We start from the raw sequence: 21407 nt of genomic DNA, 5'->3' as shown, positions 1-21407 counted from the left end.
ATGTGCTGATAGTAAATGTTTTATTTAGAACTGGACTTAATTACAGCTATGGGATTCTTACACTTCATGCAAATATGCTTGTTTACTTATTTTTGATTACAGTCCAAAGACATGTCAATTACCTTACTTTTACAACTTTTTTTTGACAGCCTAGGGTATCAATTGTTTGCAGATTTGTATTTTATTCATAAAACATGCAATGATCTTATAGAATTGATATATAATTGTAGGTTAAACTATCTCAGCAGTACTGGAAATCAGGAAATGTATTTCATCTACACCCACTCCAGCAGTTAAATGCATTGGTAATATCATTTCTTTGCAATATTATGCAAAAAAAAAAAAAAGAAGTCCCAGATGTTCTGTTTTTAGATGTATTTTATTACATACACTATTTGAGAATTATTTCCATGCAAGTCTTTTGCTTGGAGTATTTCCCCAGTGTTGTTTTGTCACTTTTTCTTGACTTAAGGATACAAATACATCTTCCAACACTGTTTGAAATGAAAATAAAATATGTGTCCCACCAAAAAGAGAAATGACTCAATAGACAGGACCATCTGTGTACCTTCCAATCATCTCACAGTCTAAAGTCCTGACAGCTGCACTTCCTCCTGATCTACTGTGTCCCCTCTGTGGCATTTTTCTCCCTTTCTTTCCCCCTTCCCCTGCACCCCCATCACAAAGCAGTCTGACAGAGTTCACTTTTCTCCTTTAAGAGGATGAATGAAGATAAAAAGCAAAGCAGAATGGAGCAGGAGAGGCATCACTTGCTTTGATTCATGATGGCTGGGAGTTTGGCGGTCCTCTGCAGCCTGCCTGCTTGGCTGCTTGCCTGCTCGCCTGCCTGTCTGCCTCCTTCCCGAGCACTCTAATGGAGAGCTGCAGTCTGCTCACAGTGACACCGTCAAGCCATCAGGAATGGCTGATTATGGTGCTAAATATTGATCTCTGCCTCACATGTGTCAAAATTCCCCGCACCCTTTAATTAGAATTTCCCCTCCGCGCCATACAGGAACTAACCGAATATATTAGAGCACTTCATGAGGAGGAGGGGAGAGCAGCTAGCGGGGCATAATTGTGACCTCTTGTCTTGCCTCTTCCCTCCTGAGTTTTGAGATGACTCCCAACTGTCTGTCTAATGCTTCCAGCCTCTGTGATAATCAGACTTATATTCCTCGTCTTATCACAGGATGATGGGCCTGCCTCTGATCTTCTCCATTCCCCTCTTCCTTCTCCTCCTAACCCCACACTCCCATACCTGACATCCTTTCTTTTGCCTTCTCTTATCCATCTCACAATTCTCTCCAAATTTAACTTGGACTTTCAGAGAAGCTTTGACCTGAAAACACAATTGTGTTTGGATAATATTATGTGCCATAAAAAGCAGTTACACACTTATACATATCTGGCTTACGTACCTTCATTGGATGGAGTTGACAAAGTTTCCTTCAAAGAGTTCTATCCTGACATAGAATTTGACTTCTGTATTGTCGTCACACTCAAAACAAAGTATCAAAATGCGTTTCACATAATGTTTTTTTTTTTATTCCATGCATCTTCTCAAAACCTGGTGTCTACATTACCGGTACTGTGATTTACTGGACTTCTTTTCAGTCAGATTTTTCTGTGGTATACTGAAAGCAGCAAATGTAGTGTTGGAGCATCTGACCTCAGACATGAATGAAAAGCCACTTCAGAAGTCTGGGAGGCCCATCTTTCTATGGCTGTTTTTGAAAGCGCCTACTATACTAGCAGTACGTACTGATTTGGCCAAAATTCAGTATGTAGTAAGTAGTATGTGACCAAGAGCAAAATCTGCAGTATGCCATAAATCCTCAGATGTCTACTGATTCGGGAAAATGTCACAGTATGCATCGGACCAGTCTGCCTCGCGTTTCCCACAATGCACAGCGCTCATTACGCTTTTTCATTTCTCTTCTTTTTTGACAAGGGGAACTTAGTTTTTAGGTGCTGTGAAAATTATTAAACTCCATATAAACCATTTCCTAACTTTTTAAATCATAAGTGATGCTAAAGAAGCAGTTTCTCTATCAGCTTGGCCGTTGTTTACTTCCGCTTTACGAAACTGGAAAACCAGTGACGTCTGTCTCAGCATCCTGCAACACTGATCCAACAGAACAGCCATACTATATACTGAATTCAAAAGTAGTATGTAGCAGGCAGTACCTACTGCCTACTACATTAGTAGGTAGTATGTAGCAGGCCACTTCGGAAAACAGCCTATGAGTCTGCACCCATATATTTTAAAGCTCCTGTTAAGCAGGTTTTGAAATGGACTGAAATGAATACTACTTACTCTTTATGATTAACATACTTTATTTCCATTTTTTTCATTTTGAATGTTAGAAACTGTTGCTGGGGGTAGGTATCAGTCATAACATCTTCTGTTGAAAATTTAAACAAATGCAGAAGTTTAAAAAGCTGCAGTTCCACCAATATCCACTTCGAGGCTTGCTCCAAAAGCCAAGGAAACACTGTTCACACTTACTAAACCTAAATAAAATGCCTTATTTAATTGTAAAACACGTCAGTCTGGTACACACGAAAAAGCTGTTTTTCTTTTTTTAACAGCTCATTTCTTTATTCGTACACACTGTACAGGGGGCTGAATTTCTCATCTGTTTTGAAGATGTTAAGACTAAGAGTTTGCATATATTTGCATAATTAAGGGTGTGGCTGAGTTGAGGTACAGTTTGGCCTCCTAGCAAACAGCTGTAATGTGCCCTATGCTCAACTCAGTGACTGCTATCGTTTGGTTTCAAAACACCTCTTGAGAAACTAATGGGTGACAATGCTGTATACAGTCTATGGAATAACTACAAAATAGTCATTGCTTACAATTTCCACATCAAAAATTCATAGTGTTTAAAAGACATCAGAATTAAATTTAGCATTGGAAAACACAACATCAAAAGTTGAATACAGGAGCTTTAATTTATATCTAAAGTGATTCAAGTGACTTCACTTGAGACAAACTTAAGTTTGGTTCAGCTTCTTCTGAAGGCACATTGTTTGAAGGATAGACTGTACAGTAGAATGGACACCAAAACTGTTTACTGATTGTGAAGCCAGAAGGTTAAAAGCTCTCCCTACTGACTGGTTGCAGCTAAGGTTAAAAACCTTGTTTCCCCACGTTAATAGATGGCTAAAAATATCAGTAAAAAGAGAGTAGGTATGACAAATATTCCACAGGGAGTACCAAAATCAACACAAAGTTCCTCACGACAGCTTTAAAGTCTATAAACAGATTTGGAAACAAAATTCAGAAGAGTTCCATTTAATGTTTTTTTTTTAAATTAACAGTATGTATATCTTTGAGTTTAGTTTGCATATGAATACTGAATAAATATAGCCTCAAGAATCATAGTGTCTTTACAGTAAACAAACACCCCAAGGTTAATTAATTTGAATTCCCTTTTTAATCAGAATACAACCAACATTATGGTTGTTAATAAAAGAAAGCTAACAAACTCAGTGACATAGAAATGTAATTAACTATTTGTACATAGAGAAATTGAACACTTTACCCATATAAACCTGTTTGGTGTTTGAGCTTTTTCTATTTTGAATCACATTTAACATTTTCTCTATAACAGTTCATTTATTTTTATCTTCCTCACATATGGTCTTCCTTTTTTCCTATTCAAAATTAAAAAAAATTATAACTGCAGCTTTGTTTGCACCAACTTGAGAGCAGTAACATGCTACCTTCTGCCCTAACCACTTCCTCTACCTCCTCCCCTATCTACAGCTTCAAATCCATCTTTCCCCTCCTTTGCCAGCTCCCTCCTCCACCCTTCCACCTCTACTCTTTGGTTAGGAGGCACAAGTCATTATTAAAGGACGCTGGCAGGCTTGCCGTCGGTCACATTCTGGTGAGAGTCAAGTGCCACAAGGTGGCTTTTTTCTATTTGTTTGTTTCATGCTACACTGCACCAGGCACTGACCTGTGGTAGCCGCGTTGTGCACGAGGGAGGCAGGTTCATCCAATCAAAGAATGGCTGAAAATTAACACTGCTCTTTCCATTCCTGAAGAGGGACTGTGGCAAAAGGCAATGTCATGACCATAGTGAGGATACTGAATTCTTTTCACGCTTTGGCTGATATTTTTTTAGGTCGATGTTTACATTCTCACATTTTTGTAATTTATTTGTACATAATAAATGTGCTTTAAACCCCGCTGTTCACTCTTCATTGTTTGCAGTTGCATTTTTTTTATTCAAGATGTAATTTTGAAATCTGGGTATTTCAAAATCACAGATTTGTTTTCTGGTTGTTTTTTCCACCCTGAATTCAATCTGATCCCTTGCAATTCACTACATGCAATATTCATAGTTGATCCATTGACTGCTATTCAAGCGGGAACTATTTGAAGAGGGAAAGTTCATGTGCATTTTTGATGGATTGTGCATGTCTTCCCCTACTCTATATGGATAGAGAGCTTGTTTGAAGGTCAGTGATTCTCTTCAGTCAGAGTCTTCCCTGCACTCTCCCTTTTTAGGGGGGAAGAATATCTTCAGTCTTCACTCCATATTTTTCATGTGCTTCTAGGATGACTAGGTTGGATGACCTCAGATCCTGGTGGAGATGAATCTGTTTGAGCCTCTCCCCCTCTCTCTCTCTCTTCTCAAGGAATTCTGTCATGAAGAAAGACAACAGCCTTCTTCTTTCAGGTTTCTCATGTAAAAGATCCACTTTCCACCAATTCTGCCATTTTTGTCTCTTTGATATTTGGTGTTTTTTTCTGCTTGAATGCTCACGGTCTAAGACCCCATCTTCATTCCTCATTGAGATTTTTGAGTTTTAAACAGCTGACTCTTGGAGCAATGCAAATATACCTTAATGTTCCTGTGCTGCCCAGCACCTGTACAAGTGGGGATAAAGTATGTTCCACTCTCTTCCATTCCATTCTATTCTAGTCTCTTCTCTTCTCTTCTCTTCTAGTTTATTCTATATCTTTCTATTCAATTATATTATATTCTCTTCCATTATATTCTATACTCTCCTGTTATATTCTGTTCTCTAGTATTCTATTCTATTACATACTTTACTATTATTTTCTAAACTTCTCTGTTCTATTCTGTTATTTTCTATTCTGTTCTTTTCTAAAACCTTCCATCCTGTTCTGATCTTTTCTTTTTTATTCTTCTCTACTCTTATCTTTTCCATTTATTATTACTCCTTTCTTTTCTTATTCCATTCTTATCAATTCTATATTTGTCTGTCTTCTTTTTAATTTAATTTAATTTTTCCTTTTTTATCTTTCATGTTATTCTTTTTTTTCTTATCTGTTTTCTTCTTTTCTTCTATTAACTTTTAGACAAAATTCAATTATTTTCTTTTGAAATCTATTCCCTTCTAATCTTTCTATTCTTTTGTTTTTCTTTTTGTCTCATTTTCTATGCTTTGTCTATCTTTAGTCCCTTTTCTTCTCTTCTCTTCTATTTGTTTTCTGATCTCAAATTACACAATTTCTATGCTTCAATGAAGGGGATCAATATTTAAAAATGTGCTGTGTGTGTGTGTGCGTGTGCGTGTGCGTGTGCGTGTGCGTGTGCGTGTATTTTAGAAAAATGTGCTGCGTGTGTGTGTGTATTTTATTGTGTGTGTTATTGTGTTAGCATGTCGGGACAAGGGCTTGGACAGGGGGTTGAGTGGATCTGGAGAGCTGGCAGGTGCATTATTGCAGCAGGCTCTGCCTAGCTTGACATGTGTGTGTTTCTAATCTACCAGTGATATGACAAAGCTGTGTGGGAGCCCGAGCTGAATCCCTTCTGTCTGTTGTGACACACACACACATACACACACACACACCAACCCCTCTCCTCTCCCCTTTTGTCCAACACACACACACACACACACACACACACACACACACACACACACACACACACACACACACACACACACACACACACACACACACACACACATGTTTCCCTCTTGACCCCTGAAGAATCCTCCACTCCACTATCTTCTGGCACCTTCACACTGTAGATGTGTACTTCGGGATGCTAAGAGAGATTTGTTAAACCCTCACTAGATGCATCTATTTGTGTTGTCACTGTGGGTGCAAGTGTGTGTGTATTCATGCACATAGAAATTCATGCACAGGGCCTGAGATGCCCTGTAGATGCAGACGAGTGTGAGTGAATTTCCGGCTTGTTTACTTTCTATTAGTCAGAGCGGAAAATTACGAGGTAGTGGATAAAATGCTGTAGTAGAAGTTAAGAAAAAAATGCATTAATGCAAGCTCAATGGCTGTTATTATTATCTAGCTTGGTTTGATTGCATCTCAGATTCAGCGTAGAAGGAACATGTACATAAGGGAGGACTTTGTTACTGCAAAAAAGAAAATCCAACTTCGGGTAAGACTGTGGTCTCTGGTTTGGAGATTTTGAAAACTAATATTCTAGTTTAACCTCCAAAAATCCTTTGCAACATCTATTTTATATAGCTCCACATTTGTCCAAAACCCTTTTGTTGTTCATTCTGACATGTCCATTTTCTTGCCTTTTTTAGGTGAATAAGTGGGCATTTCACATTACATGCCTTTATGAGAGAACAGAGAGTAGAGACGGCCAGACGATCAGGTGAGAGAGAACATGGTGAGTTATCATAGCCTGCATTTACACAAACATGGCACCCACATACTGCTTTTTAATCTGGGTTACCTTAATTCAGCAAGAATAAATGCAAACAAACAGGGCCGCAAAAAAACTGAAGAGAAACTCTAGCACTAAGCAGATTATAGAGGACTAGACACACACACTCTCTCACACACACACACACACACACACACACGCACACACTCTCACACACACATACACAATTTGACCCAAAGACATGAGCATATTACATGTGCATGGGTGTGTTTAATATGTTTCACTTCACATGGAGCAGCAGCACAAAACCATAACACAGGACGAGGGCATATTCTTGCAGGAATCGAGCCAGTGCATCTGACCATGTTGACATTTTACACACTGACATCAGATGGGAAAGAAGGAGGGGTGGTGGGGGTTAGTTTGCAGCTCTGCATTCAGCCACATTGCCACAGAGGAAAGAGTAAGTCCAGGAGGATACAGAAAGCAGGTAATAAGGAGAATTTTTAGAATTGAATTTAAAAGACAACATTTTTAGAATGAAAAAGGGAATGCCATGATGTGATCTTAAAAAGGGGAATTATTTCATATCTTCTCCATGACACCCCATACGTGTCATCAGAAGCAGACTCAGATTCTCCCGTGTGTTTTTACAGCTTGCCCCTCGGTCTCCTCCAGCCTCGCCCCAGAGACCTAATGCATCATTTGAGCCTCATACAACTCACTGCTTCACAAAGCCACTGGCTCCTACCAGCCTGATAGAGGCATTTTTTCGCCACTTAGAAACACGCACTGTGTGTCCGATCCCTTCCTCCTTAATATGTCCTCTATTACCATCAGGCATTTATGCCTGTTTTTTCTACTCCAGTGACCACTGAGCACCGGCTTCATTAAAACTAATTGAATTGGAAACATGTCCGCCCGAGGAAACATTAACTCTTTCTATTAAGGAAATTTCCGATTTCATTTTGTCAATAAGGTCAAAGGACTGAGCCTGTGTGTTCAATACTGATACACGCTGCGTGCACATAAACTTAAACTGTTTAAATGGGGCAGAGTGAGGGTACTGTCCTCCAGGTCTCAATGTAGCATTCAAACTCTTGTGGTTTCTGATGATTTTATGATGATTCTGCTAAATTCATGCGCTTCCCCCCCCCAAAATCTATATTTCCCCAAAGAAACTCCCCTTTAACATAACATCCTGTCAATTTCTTTAACATCCTGTCAATTTCTTTGCATTATTAATTTCTTGTGGTTAGCATAATTGAGTCTTGGTACAAGCACTGCCTTAATAGTTTTACTGAACACACTTGAAACAATAATTTGATAGCATCCGTCAGAAATCAATGCACGATAACAGAGCATACACAGCTGTTTAATATGAAGTAAATATTTATGAGTGATCTGACTAGGCATCAAGTCCAGTCAATCTTCTTTGAGAGGATCCGTGCGAATGATTAACCTCATTTTACTGCTGCTGTCTGGCCTGGTAATGGCCATTAGAGCTAAGAAGGAGTGAGGCCTTTGATTTTTGGCTCCTCATCATTCACAGCTTGTCGCATCCCTTCATCCTTCATACATGGCTGCTGAATTGATTGTCTGTTTAGTCCTATGAATGATAAAGCCACTGTGGGCCACAGGCTGAGAAGAGGGGAGACACACAGCTCGCTTCCATTTATATGCAAGGTGGATTTCTTTCCCTGCCTCGCCACTCGGAAATCAGCTTTTTGCATTATTTATTGGACAATCATCAGCATTTCAATATGGTAAATCAAATAGTCACAGTAATATAACTATGGGCAGTCGTATCCAAAGGGCCATCATTCCGCTCATTATTCATTCATTTTGTTTAGAGGTAGAGTCGGCGGGGCTCGTGAGATTCATAAGTTGTGTAATCAACATGTTTTACTGCGGGCTTGCACAGAGGAGGAAAAGGTAGCATGAGAGGAGGGGAAGCGAGTGGAGCAAACAAAATAAAAGTAGCGGAATTTATTGAAAAGTGATGCATAACAGAGCACACAGGTGGATTATTACCTCTTTTGGATATAGCAATGGAAAGACTGGAGCTCTGAAAAAGTCAGATGAGTTGTTTTTAAGTCACTGAAGACCAAAAGCAAAACAGGTGGATCCATTTTAAAACCTGCTTACAGGCTTCACAGGTAGATTCTGACTCTGTTGCTTTAGTAACTTTCTATGCAACCCAGGAAAAAATTGTAGAGCGATGAAATTTAACTGTAACCATCTCTTATTTCATCCCGGTTGAGGAAAATAACATGTCTTAAAACTGCGTAAAGAGTTAAAAGATCACAAGCAGGCTGCATCTAAAACTTATTTGTGTGTGTTTGTGATTTTTCCTCATTAGCTTTCTATTTGCTGCTGTGGTTGAAATGGACTAACTTCATCTAAACACAGTTCCAGTTTCACTTTGAGTATCAACGAGTTGTCCTTTTCAGATGTGTCTGCCAAGTTCCCATGCAGTACAAAGGTGAAAGGTCAAGTGCTCTCACCACAAGAATTAGATGAGGCAAGAGTCTGGCTATGTATAGAGATACATAATTATTCACACATTGGACCGACAGATGAAACCACAGTCACAGCTAAAGGTGACTAAAAGCAAATGTTTAGGCAAAGAAAGAAAAAAAGTCAGATTTCTGTATTTTTTGTCAAAAAAGGAAAAGTGGACTTCTGTTCAGGCTTGTTGATTGGAATCTACTCCAGATGTAAAGGTTTATTTTTACAGTCAGCTCAACTGAACCGAGTCTCAACCCATACCTATAGCAGATTTATGCAAATGCTGAAAGTTCTGCACATCTAAATCTGTCAAACTGCAGCACAGAATTTGACAAAAGTGAGGCACTGTGCAGCTGTGCATGCAAGCGTGATCCATGATTATCACAATAATGCAACTATAGTGTAAGGTAGCATCAGGTACTATCAATTTGCAGCCTTTCTGAGTCTGTGCCCAAGCATTCAGCTGCCGAAGTGTCCTTTCTCTAAAGACAGCCACATATGACGGCATGACTTTGGTTTGCTCTCTGTGCAGAAACCAGAAACACGGCCGAGCTACTACAGAAACTGATGTCTTTCCTTCCTTTTTGCCTCGCCTGTGCTGACACAACCACATCTTTCCGTCTCCGCTGATGCCAAGTGTGGGGAGGAAATTAAGTCATATGCTGTTAATGAATCTAGACTCTGAGTCCTCCAGCATATATAATCATGCACAAACACTGACAGAAGTATTAGCTGCTTGTGTCATGTTTTATTGTGCTGAGACAGACACGTGTAAAGCCTAACTGTACTTTGAGTCAATAGAGAGAACTTGTGACATTGTAATGCACCCTTTCAGCAGATCTGCTAAATGTCAGCAAACTGGTTCTGAATGTAATCCCAATTTGCCTTGGAATTAGCACTTTACACTGACGATCTAATTATTTAGACAATTTATTGCCTGCTACTAATATCTCTCAAAATAAGCTGTTCCCTTCATCTCGATCATGTGATAAATGTGGGATCAAGGAGGAGAAGTCGCAGACATGCCTCAGAGCCTGGCGTCACTTCTCTGCTGTGACAGACTAACGGAGAGGCTTTGTGACAGCGCACAGGCCAGTCACTGCCGCTGTATGTAAGAGTCTGAATCACTTCCATTCCTGCAATTAAAAACTATAGCATGCAGAAGGAGAAGATACTTGAATGAGAGCGGCGAGTACACAGAGGTAAAGGATGTGCAAGCGGACTTTTCCTTTTACCTGGGTGAAATCAAAGGCGCGGACCTGGACTGTCTCTGGGGTCCGCGGGTGCGTGACGTCATTAATAGATTACAATTAAACCATTACATGTTATAGAGTATCATATACCTGTTTTGCATCGTCCTAATTTACTGAACCTGAATGAAATGACTCGGAAAAGTGCAGCGCTCCCTTTGACGCACATGACCGAGCTGTGCATATGTTAAAGTAAATGTTTCCTTTTTCTGCTGCACACATTGGAGACGTTCTGTTCTTATCTGTAAGTTCCAGTTGCAATGTGGTTGGACTTTTTTTCGCGAGAATGTCTAAATAAAGATTCTGGTTCTCGTTTGGGTATCACAGGTTAAAAATGTTGCGCTTAAAGGAAGGAAAATTAAGCTTTTTAAAAGTGTCTCGTTAAGCTTGAATTAAAAGGCACGACTCTGGAACTCTTAATTCCAAGCCTTTGACAAAGAAATACAACCCCAAACTTTGATATGCATCAATTTACACACCACCAAAGCGCCTGAAATGAAATATAAAAATGTGACTTTTTTTTCCTTAACTGTTCGCTCCAAATTCTTCCTTCGTTTCAAATCCGATAAAAGGTGTGTTTTTAATGTATTTTATCCACTGTAGCCTTTTCCCTTTGTCGAATTCAAATAGATATAACAAAGCAAAGTTCTTTCCAGCTTGTGATTTGTTAACGACAGCTTTTTTTATTATTTAAATTTAATGAAACCTGTTTCGCAAATAAGAGTTAACTTTGGGGTATTATCAAAATTAGACCAATATAAAGTGTTATTTATTAAGTGTGATATTCGCTCAGTCTCAGATTTTAAATAACAGATAAAAACTGTCGAATTAAAAGACAGAATTTGAGCTAAAACATGACGAGGCCTGGCTGTCATTTAGTAACTATTTAAAAACAATAACTTTATTATCAAAGTAGAATTTCAAGGAGTGAGAGTGTCTCGTGGAATTAGATATCATCATTTTGCGCAAACAGGCCTGCGCGCGCTGGTCACAATAAACTCGAAAAGGATATTTTCTCTCTCTTGCGAGAGTTGCTCATTCCGCCCAAACAGGTCTGAATTTACAGAATAAATTAATTTCAGAGAAACTATTTAGCAAATGAAATTGATTTAAAGGTTTTATTTGTAAACATTAAATATTTCTTTCTCTCTAAAGTTTTTGAATCGGGCACCAAATGCGTTACAGAAGTGGTTGAGTACATCATGATGTCAAAGATGTGGGCCTACATCACACACTCATGAACCTCTCCATATAAGATGGACTTTATCCAATTTCCAAAACGTGTTAAATCAAAACTAGCTAGACGTTTCTAAGACATAAAACATAGACAACGTGCTCAGCATGAACTCGAATGGGTTTGAAATCGTTTTAAATTGCACCATGCTTAGTGTAGCTCTTGGCAATAGAAATAATAAATATATAGAAACGTTTATATTCAACAGCAACAATACTTACAGCACATACAAACAAGGAATGTCTGACAGTTTTACAAACACCATGGGTCCCTCATTTTCTATACACATGAGATATTTTTCCACATATGCGTCATACATAAAAGGAGTGCCATAACTACGAATCTGTATCAAATCTAGCAGACTACATAGTGTCCGGTATATATTATATATAGACATCACCTCAGCAAGTGCCTATAAAACAAAATGAAACTGAAAGGAAAAGAAAAATCTAGAACATGCGTTGTCTTTTCTGGATACTTTTTGGGGATCCTGTCAGAAACACATAGGCACGAGTCAGAAAAGAAAAGAGAATTAAATCTTTTCATTGTAACAAACTTTGTACACGTATTATAAACCGATGCGTTGGAGGCATCACATAATCTATCATAATATACAGTGTGTGTGTGTGTGTGTTTGTGTGTGTGCGTGTGTTGGTATATATAAATGGAATATCTTACAGCTGAGGATGCTGAATCGGTGGAACCGATGTTAAATAAACTGGAAGTGATTGCAGAACCGGATTAAGTTTGGTGACAATTTAGCGACAAATTCCCCGGGATTATTCTCTTGTTTGGCACTCAAGGAAACAATTTCAAGTAATTAAAAAGGCCTACACATCTTAAACTTTCTGCCTCTTCTTCTTGATATTCTTTTCATGAATTCTTACTCATATGTTGTACTGTATCTTGCAAATATTCGGAAATAATAACGTCAAAAAGTCTGACTCAAACAGTCTTTTGGAAGTTCTTTGAGGTCTCTCCAGCGAGTCGGACTCAGAAAGGTAGGGTGTCGAGGAAAAGTTTGTCAATTATTGCTGGCGGAGGGACTAGATCTTCTAGTTTAAGGTAAAAGATACGCTGCAGACCTTGGGTACATAGCGTGCGCAGTTCAGGGAGCTTTCCCAAGAGTTTTGACAAGTAGTTGGGACGATTCAATCCACCGCCATTGAATGTCACTTGATCTTTGAGGCAGTTGACTATCTTGTTTTGGAGGTCCTCGACTCGCTTGGGTTCCTTGAGCCCGTGTCGCTCTGAAACAGAAAGGAAATGACACTTAAATTATTTCCAGTACATTACATTTTCTGTTTTGCACATGTTTTGCACATGTTTATACGCAGAAAGAATTTTGGGAGCAAAATCCTCTTTTTACGCACCTGTTACCATGGCCAGAGCTGCGATGCAGGAGAAAGCTGAGATGTCTATGTTCATGCTCTGCAAGTTGGAAGAAAACTCCACGATGGCGTCCACCCACTCCCCAAATCCACGGACGCACTGTAGCCTGTGTAACACCACTCCATTACAAAAAATAAGTTTGCCTTCCACCGGGTTGGACCTGCAATTAACAAGAAAACGCCATTAATTACGCACGGCAATAAACAGGGATTTAAGAGCCTTCTTATTATTAGGCAGCTAATAAAACCCAAAGCAATGAAGCTTGAAGGAGGAGTTGATGACTATCCAAAGCCCGCTTTGTTTGGTTTAATAATTACGCAGCTCACCTGTACGCCAGCCGCAGAACGAAAAGTTCCAGGAAAGCAGATTCAAAGAGGAGATCCTGATCCTGCTTCGGTAGATCAGGGAAGCCGGGGATCTTCTCCGCCCAACCCCGGATGATCTCCATGGAGCCCGTCAGGAGATCATAGAACTGCTGGATGTGCTGAGTGTTGTCTCCAGCCATTTGGTAGTCAGGGTTAGCCTGGAACTGGAATTTAATTTAAACAGCGCCTTAATGAGGTCCTTTAAAATATATAATCCGTGAAATTGCAAATGGCCATTTCCAAGAGGGAGATAGTGCTTTTCTACTATTAAATCCATGTCTTCTTTTTATTAAGCTCTCTATTTCAGCGTAATTTACTTAGGAAAAAATATGCCACATTAAAAGCCTGAGAAAGTTAAGAATTCAGCGAGAAAACTTGAAGGCAGTAAATTGTTTCCCAAAAGAAGTTTAAATTAAAAAGGCCCTAAATCTTATTTCTGCTTCCATTCCCCCTCTCGGCTCCTCACTACTTTTCTTTTTAAGTGTTATGTGTGTGTGTTTTATTTCTTGGATTGTGGTACTTTACTTACTCTGGAGTAGTCCAAAGCAGACATGGAAGGGTTGGAGTCCACATGGGCCCGAACAAGTGCGCTTATGAGGCTCACCGGTGGCGACGGAGGGGAGGGCTCCTGGGGGCTTTTGGGTTTGGATGGGAGGCGTCCTCTCCGACCTTTCAGATTATCAGTCCGGACAACTGCATCAGCAAAATAATATAGCGGTGACTTATTATTTCTGAAAACATACTCCTGTTGTTGTGCGTAATTGCTTTAAATTTGGGTTAAATAACAGCCCAACACTTTTTACACACACGTTTCCAAGTGTGTTGAAAGTGAAATATGAAATACTCTACAGAAAAGATTTCACACATGGCCTGGACGTACCTTCTCTCACCATTCCGACGACCATACACTTTTGGAAACGGCAAAACTGGCACCGGTTTCTTCGGCGCTTGTCAACAGGACAGTTTTTATTCGCTAAACACACATATTTTGCATTCTTCTGAACGGTGCGCTGGAAAAGAGAGACAAATATCATGTCAGTCTAAAGGCCTATATTTCCAAGACTTTTAAAATGTAGTGCACGGAGACTGCTGCACAAGTAACACCAACTTCAAATGAAAATACAAAAATGAAAACGACATATCTGTCCCATGCACTGTTTGGGCACTATGAAACAACAAGACGGGACAGACAGTCTGCAAAGACTCATGCTTATTTATATTATTATTATTCCTTTGAGATGAAATACGTGTGGATAGATATGATGGTCGTGTAAAGTTATTTTACGCACGAACTTTAAGGTGTTGCATGAAAATGTTTAGTGCAGCCCGCTTTTAAATGTAATTGAATTAAACAAGTTTCAAGAAATGAGGAGAATTTAGAACTCACACGCGCAGTGAAAAAGTAAAAAAAAACAGCGTGTGTTAAATGTAATAACAGTAACACCTATGTATGGTAGCTGTCAAATCATCCCACCTTGAAAAATCCTTTGCAGCCCTCGCAGGTCCTCACTCCATAGTGCTGGCAGGCTGCGTTGTCCCCACACACCGCACACAGACCCTCGTTTGACGGAGATCCTCGGGATGGGGGCGATGGTACTTGGCTGTCAACCAGCTGGTGCGCGTGGCCAAGCTGCAGGGAGTGCGGGAAGGCCAGACCCGCCTGTTTCCGGATGGCGCTCGGCACCGCAAAGCTTTGGCCGTCCAGGCCGCGGTGCACGCCGGGGTTGTCGTGGCCCATGGACACATGCAGCGGCCCGTCGAAGCGCATCTGACAGCTTGAAACAGGAGTGCCGGGCGGGGACTGCTTGAAGGAGAAGAGCGAAAGCCTCGACACGGGGTTCTTGCGCTGGTCTATCATGTGAGAAGTGGCCGCGACATAGTTCTGGTGGAAACTGTGGAGGGAGCCCGGGTCCTCCCACATGTGATTAGGCTGGACCTGGAAGTTTGGCGTGCTGGGCGCGTGAGGAGAGGAAGGTTTGAAATACATAGGCCCAGAGTGAGCCATCATCTCTTCTGACTGAGGCGGCAGGTGGCTCTGCTGATGATAGCTGTGCATCTGGACGTCCTCCACCTTGATTGAGGACTGCTCTCCAGAGTGCGGCATCTGATACAGACAGGGCGGTTTGACGTCGTAACCGGTGTTATAGTTGTCCATGAATGTACTGAAACTCGGCAGGGAAGTAGTAGCTGTGATCTCAGTGTTGGTCAAGTCCATGCTAAACTTCACAAACTCGGGTGTTAAGAAGTCGCAGTTGTATTCTCCTGCGGTGTGGTAGCTGTAGCTCTGGGAGGCAGGACTCGCTCCTTGAGGTGATGATCCATACTGAGCCTGGACGCAGGGCATGGCTGAAATCAAGTCGAGAAAAACATCAGAATTACTACAATAAATGTTCCAAAAAGTTTCCCAAATTACTCTTCTCAGCATGCTTCTTCTCTAATTTAGAAATAAACACGTCTTAGCTTTGATAAACTTTTTAAACAGAAATTACCACACAGTAGGCTAAAAAACATTTGTGTCAAAATTGTAAATAATGTTCGGTCATACCTCAAGTCTTCTGACAGTTTTTCGGTGACACTTGAAATGGGTAATGTCAGGAGTTGTACGGGTGTCAGGATTCAAGAAAGCGGCTCTGTTCTGGATCTTCCCCTGATAAAAACACATTACTTTGAAATTTACTAAGTTATGAAACAAAATAGTTCTTTATAACTAACCACAAGGTCCCAGGTAGAGTCAGATGTTACAGACAAATTTGCGCACAAACCGCAAACTATTTTCAAATTACGCACAGCCATTTGGAGGATATTCTCAGACATGGAATGGATATAAGTTATATACCAATCAGCTTCCCTTCCATTATAAAGTGTTGAGGCGATGAGCCGATCAACTTTGCGCACTTGACTTTAGTGACAACTTGTCCAGAAATCATGAAAGCAATACAATCTCGTTAAATCTCAGAGAACAGCAAAACATCTGAGGAGTCTGATTCACTCTTAATTTAAACAAGCTTAAAAGTGGAGCGAAAAAAACGAAAGGAAAATGATTTAAATGTCTCGGGGAAGAAAGCAAAGCGCAGGCACAGATTATTTTGCGAAGACAGAAAAGCGTGAACCTTACCTCTTTCACATCAGGATCGTGACTTTCAATCCATGCGATAAGCATGCAGGGGGGATTCATCAATTTCTGTAAAAGCTCCAAATCATGAGCGTCGGTCCCCAACAATGCCAGACAGGCAGGCAGCTGAGCAGGCAAACCGTGTGACTCCGCGCACTGACAGCGACACAAGCTTCGACTAACCCAGTCTGGCCAATGTGGCTTTGTTTATGTGAGCTCTGGATACCGTGGCCCACGTGTTTCACAGCGCGACGTCATCGGCGTAGACACCGTCACGGACCAATCCGCTGGGGAGCTCTCCCAAGCCCCAATTTTTCTGGTGAGCATGTTTGTCTTGTGGTATGTGTTCTATGTTGCTTCCCACATGGACATTAGCAGAGATGTAGTGGAGGGTAACCCCTTCTGTGTTCACTTCATGCACCTTTTGTGTTTGCAGGGGGCTTAAGTCAGGCGTGCTTTCGGCTGATATTAACCCATCTGCGAGGACGTCAGTCTATTTATCACAGATGTGCAAAGTAAATGAGGAGGGCCATTATTAACTGGTTGATTATGCAGATTTTATTAACTTTTGTAAGTAAAATAACCTATATTTTACCACATTTTCTGGCGTCATCACCTTTAATTTTCACACCACATCAACAAAATGTATGATTAGAACCATTTAACATTTAATACAACCAAAAGTAAACTTCCAGGTTCCAGCAGATCAAAATAAGATCATTTTCATATGTGCATCTTTACAAAACACAGATCACAAGCATATCCACTGACTACAACTGAGTCTGTTTATTACATCATATTCTTTATTTAGTGTAAAATTGAGGTGAGTGTATATTGGCACATCTACACACAGTTATGTCACAATGAGGTTTCTGTGCCAAACACACTAAGCTTGCATGAAACAAGCCTAATGAAGCAGGGGTCAATATTATTCTTTGTTATCTTCTACGACAACTCTGTATTTCAATTGTGTTCCAAATTTAGACCTCACATGCACGGGGTGGGGTTTTACAGGCCAGGCTGCCTATTCATAGTGCTACTATAGTGTGTATGTGTGTGTGTGTGTGGGGTGGGGGTGGGGGGGTAATTAGTGGGCCTGAAGCCAGTTGTCATAAGGGAACCAATTTAGTCCCCAGAGAGGGAAATGTGATAGGAGCGAGCAAGAATGGAGAGTGACGCAGAAAAATGCTCAAATTGACGCAGTGGCCAAAATAATCTGTGGGCCTCATTGTTCTGCAGCGATGGAATAACTGATCTCAGTGTAATCTTACACCAGCACCTTGTGGCCAATCAAAGTTGGCCTGATTTTTTTTTCTTGATGCATATTGGGCTGCATGGGCAGCAAGCCAAAAGTGAGTGGGGACAGTGCACATATATAGTGCAACAAGATGTGTAAAGAGATGCATGTCTGTGTGCAGCAGCATGGTGTTATCATAAGAGACAGAGCAGCTTTTTCACTGCATGGCCTGTACTCAGTGCACACAAGGACAGAGTGTGCAAGGGAAAAAAGAAAACTGTATACCATGGTTACACTCACCTCTAGAGGACACTATTGTTCACCAGCCATACATCAAGCAGCTTCTGTTTCTTACAATTAACCTTTTAATTAACCCAACCCCATTAGGGCTGTGTGGTCACGCCCACTTGCTTTCAGGTGATGCATTTGTAATTTGCAAATTCCCCACAATGCACTGGAAAAACTCAGAGGCCAAATAATGTAGTAAGTTATTTTTTTTCCTAGAAGTTGAGAGTCTTGGTCTTCTTACCTTAGCTGCTAATTAGAGTCTATTTCATTTGTGTCTTTTACAGTAGGCTTTGATTTTCTAGCTTTTTGCAAGAAAACCTCTAATGATCTCTCTGAGATCACCTGACCTGCATGCACACATGTTTACTTACAGTACACACTTCCAGATCCAGTTTGCCTGAAAACATGCATGACATGCTGCATGGTCACACCGCGTTTCTGTTATCCACTTACCATTTAGAATTTGGAATGAAAACACAATTAGCAGCTTAATTGGCCGTTTTACTGAAGAATAATTAACTTCCCATTTATATGCACAATTAATTGACAGTCATTTGAAAGTGAGGAGTTGGTTTTAATCACACAGAAGTTATTTCCTGAGATTGTATTTTTAACTTTGTTTGAGGAAATGTCAACTGACATTACCAATTTTTAGTGTGTGGGCGTGCAACCTTGGGCAGAAAGTGTGTGTGCGTGTGTGTGTGTGCGTGTGTGTGCGTGTGTGTGTGTGTGTGTGTGTGAGTGTGTGTGTGAGAGACAGCGAGAGATGCATCTTTTCATTGGCTCACAGACCCATCCTAGTTCTTAATTTCTCTGCATGTAAAATCCAGAAATCTGTAGGAAATGTTCTTTTTTGGTTAAGACTGTGATCATGGAAAGGTCACATGACGCTCATGGTACAGTAAGACCGAGGCTGTTGGCTGTCTGAATGGTGGATCCTGAAGGAGAGCAGTGATCGACTCTTGATTCACAACATATACATTTTTTCTGGTTTTTATATTTGCCTTTTTAATCCTCTTACCAACTACAGAATTGTTGGTTACAATACACCTTCAGTTTGGTGGGGTCCTCGTGTTTTTGGCCACTTCCAACAACACTCACATTGACATTATTTCACTCACATATATGAAATAAACACTTTCCTCTTTCTCTGTTTATGTATTTAGAGAGATGCAGCCATGACATGATTTTTGAACCAGAGAAACTCTCTGACACAGGGCACATACCTGCCAATTGGTTGCTATTTGTTCAGATGTAGCACCTACCATTAACAAACTAAAGTTTAACAGTTGTATTCCAGATCAAACGTGTAATATAATCTCATAGTTATGATTAGTTTATGTTTCTGGTCAAGGACGTGCTCATTTCTAGTAATAATATACATAACGAGATACTTAAGTTTAATTAGTATTATTACCAGGCTGTGTTAAATACTTGATCCCAGTTGGGGCTCCATAACAATAGTGATTTTTTTTCGACAGCAAAAGCAACACCAGGGACACATTGATCACATTGATCACATCCATGCCATATCAAATCCAGCAAATATCACCTCTGCCTGTTGACACTGTGGCAAAAACGTTAGTTTCTGTAAGAATTGTAAAATAAATTAAATATTAGGATATTTAAATATTATATTGTGTCCTGCAATGCATGCAACAGCAGCAGAGCTAGTTTTAAAAGGTCTTTGAACGACCATAGGTGTGTGAACTCCAGAGCTTGGAGAAAAGAGAGCGGAATGAGGGCAGAAATCTTAACAACTTCCGAAGTCAAGTTCATCTGGTTGTAAAAGGTCACCTTCAATGAAGATGTTCACTTTAATTTTACAAAATAAACAGGCCAGTTTTTTACTTGACCACCAACTGAAATTAAGTGTCAATGTTAATTTCTTCCACAAGGAGACTGATAAGAATCCGTTGCAATGGAAGTGCTACCAACCACAGAATTTGGAGGATAAGAGAAAAAATTGATAGGGAGAAGATATTATAGTGCACTTATACATGCACTTTGAGAATAATGTCGAAATTTTAGATATCTATTCATTTTTATAAAAAAAGTTGAAATACAAGTGATGTCAACATTTCAGCAAAATATGCTGTTTTTGTGTTTCAATATGTTTATTGAGGAAAACAAGATCTCCACAAAGCATCCACATCGACATTCAATTTTCATATAACAGTGTAATTCAAAGGCCTGATCTCACAAACTGCATTATCACTGACTCGGATTATTCAAACCTTATCTTACCTTAGGCAAAACTGTCCTAATCAGAGAGTTAAGTTAACCGTAGAACAATAACTATCCCATCCTCCCCCCATCCTCAACCCTCCCAAGGAGTGCTACCTGACAATGGACAAAAAGTTGAATATTTCAGTTCTGCAAAAAAGGATTTCAGTCTGTTTTTAAGAATAAATCCAATTCTCTGTAAATGAAGTGTGTCCGTCATCTATGTTAAAACCATAATTTGAGAGTAGGTGCTTCTTTCTTCTTCCAAAATAGGAGGATTAGTTTCTTAGCAGTAAGCAGCCCATAAGATAAAATACATTGTTTAGAGATTTGGAGATTCCTAAGCCCCTCTGACACCCCAAAGATAATCAATACGGGATCAGATTTAATCTCAACCCCAAGAATTTGTGAAAGAAAATTAAAGATACCAATCCAGAAATTCTGCAAGCTGGGACTGTTTATCCCTGTTTTTAACAAATTAGTCTCAAAAGGTGTTCATTAGTATTTTTTCTGACATCCATGTGATGGGAAAGAAGGAAAGAGATGACTTAAGTCAATCATATCAGTTAATCATTTTAAATGACTGATCGGATGTGTCGTTAACAAACAGAGGAAGGGTTGCTTTATTTCAGTCGGCTTCTCAATTTACAGAAACATGCAACATTTTGAGATCAGTTGACAGTACTGCCAAAGTTAAACTAAGCAAAGGCAAATTTTGTTTTATGTTGAGAACGATCAGTGTGAGCCTAGATGGTATCAGTGGAGCTAGCGTCTTGTGCTCATTTAAACCTGGAAGGAGTTTGATGACAGATTGCACAGATGAGGAGGTGACATGTTTCATTTCTAATTACCGTGTGTTTTGCCTTGGATTTTCATTTTATTTATAAGTGAACCGTCACAAAGAGCAAGGAGAGTAAGGGTGCACTAGTGAGTGAAGGAGCGCTTCAACCCGGAAACATGTTTATGCAGAAGTGGGACGTCACTTATCAGCAACCATTGCCTTTATTCTTCAACTTAGACGTTTTTCTTGACATTTCCACTTTCTTCTCAAAGTGCATAATGAAAAAAAAGGTCTTCCACTTTTCATTTTTTCCCTCTTCTCTGGCCCTACTACTCTTCCTGACATCCCAGCAGCAAATATTAAGAAACAGCGTGTGCTAGTG

At 40.0% G+C, this 21407-nt stretch overlaps 1 protein-coding gene across 1 annotated transcript; it reads right to left on the bottom strand.

Annotated features, from left to right (window-relative positions):
• Positions 1 to 11489: 11489 nt before the first annotated feature.
• On the bottom strand, positions 11490 to 16714 carry nr4a2a (nuclear receptor subfamily 4, group A, member 2a). The gene is made up of 8 exons (XM_034694585.1): positions 16497 to 16714; positions 15927 to 16028; positions 14856 to 15727; positions 14262 to 14391; positions 13911 to 14074; positions 13343 to 13545; positions 12998 to 13176; positions 11490 to 12874 (listed from the first exon to the last, which is right to left on the bottom strand). The coding sequence occupies exons 3-8, from the start codon at positions 15723 to 15725 to the stop codon at positions 12618 to 12620; spliced, it is 1803 nt and encodes a 600-aa protein (XP_034550476.1). The 5' UTR covers positions 15726 to 15727; positions 15927 to 16028; positions 16497 to 16714; the 3' UTR covers positions 11490 to 12617.
• Between the last annotated feature and the right edge of the window lie 4693 nt (positions 16715 to 21407).

Source organism: Notolabrus celidotus, chromosome 10, assembly GCF_009762535.1.
Source record: "Notolabrus celidotus isolate fNotCel1 chromosome 10, fNotCel1.pri, whole genome shotgun sequence".
NCBI classification, from domain to species: Eukaryota; Metazoa; Chordata; class Actinopteri; order Labriformes; family Labridae; genus Notolabrus; species Notolabrus celidotus.
Note: the sequence above shows the minus strand (reverse complement) of the source record. Positions and strands in the feature narration are given on the sequence as shown.

Coding starts and splice junctions, on each gene's coding strand:
- nr4a2a (XM_034694585.1), bottom strand. CDS start 15,725: ATGCCCTGCGTCCAGGCTCAGTATGGATCATCACCTCAAGGAGCGAGT. Junction 14,392..14,855: donor GCTGCAAAGGATTTTTCAAG/GTGGGATGATTT, acceptor TCTCTTTTCCAG/CGCACCGTTCAGAAGAATGC. Junction 13,546..13,910: donor CTGCTTTGGACTACTCCAGA/GTAAGTAAAGTA, acceptor ATTAAATTCCAG/TTCCAGGCTAACCCTGACTA.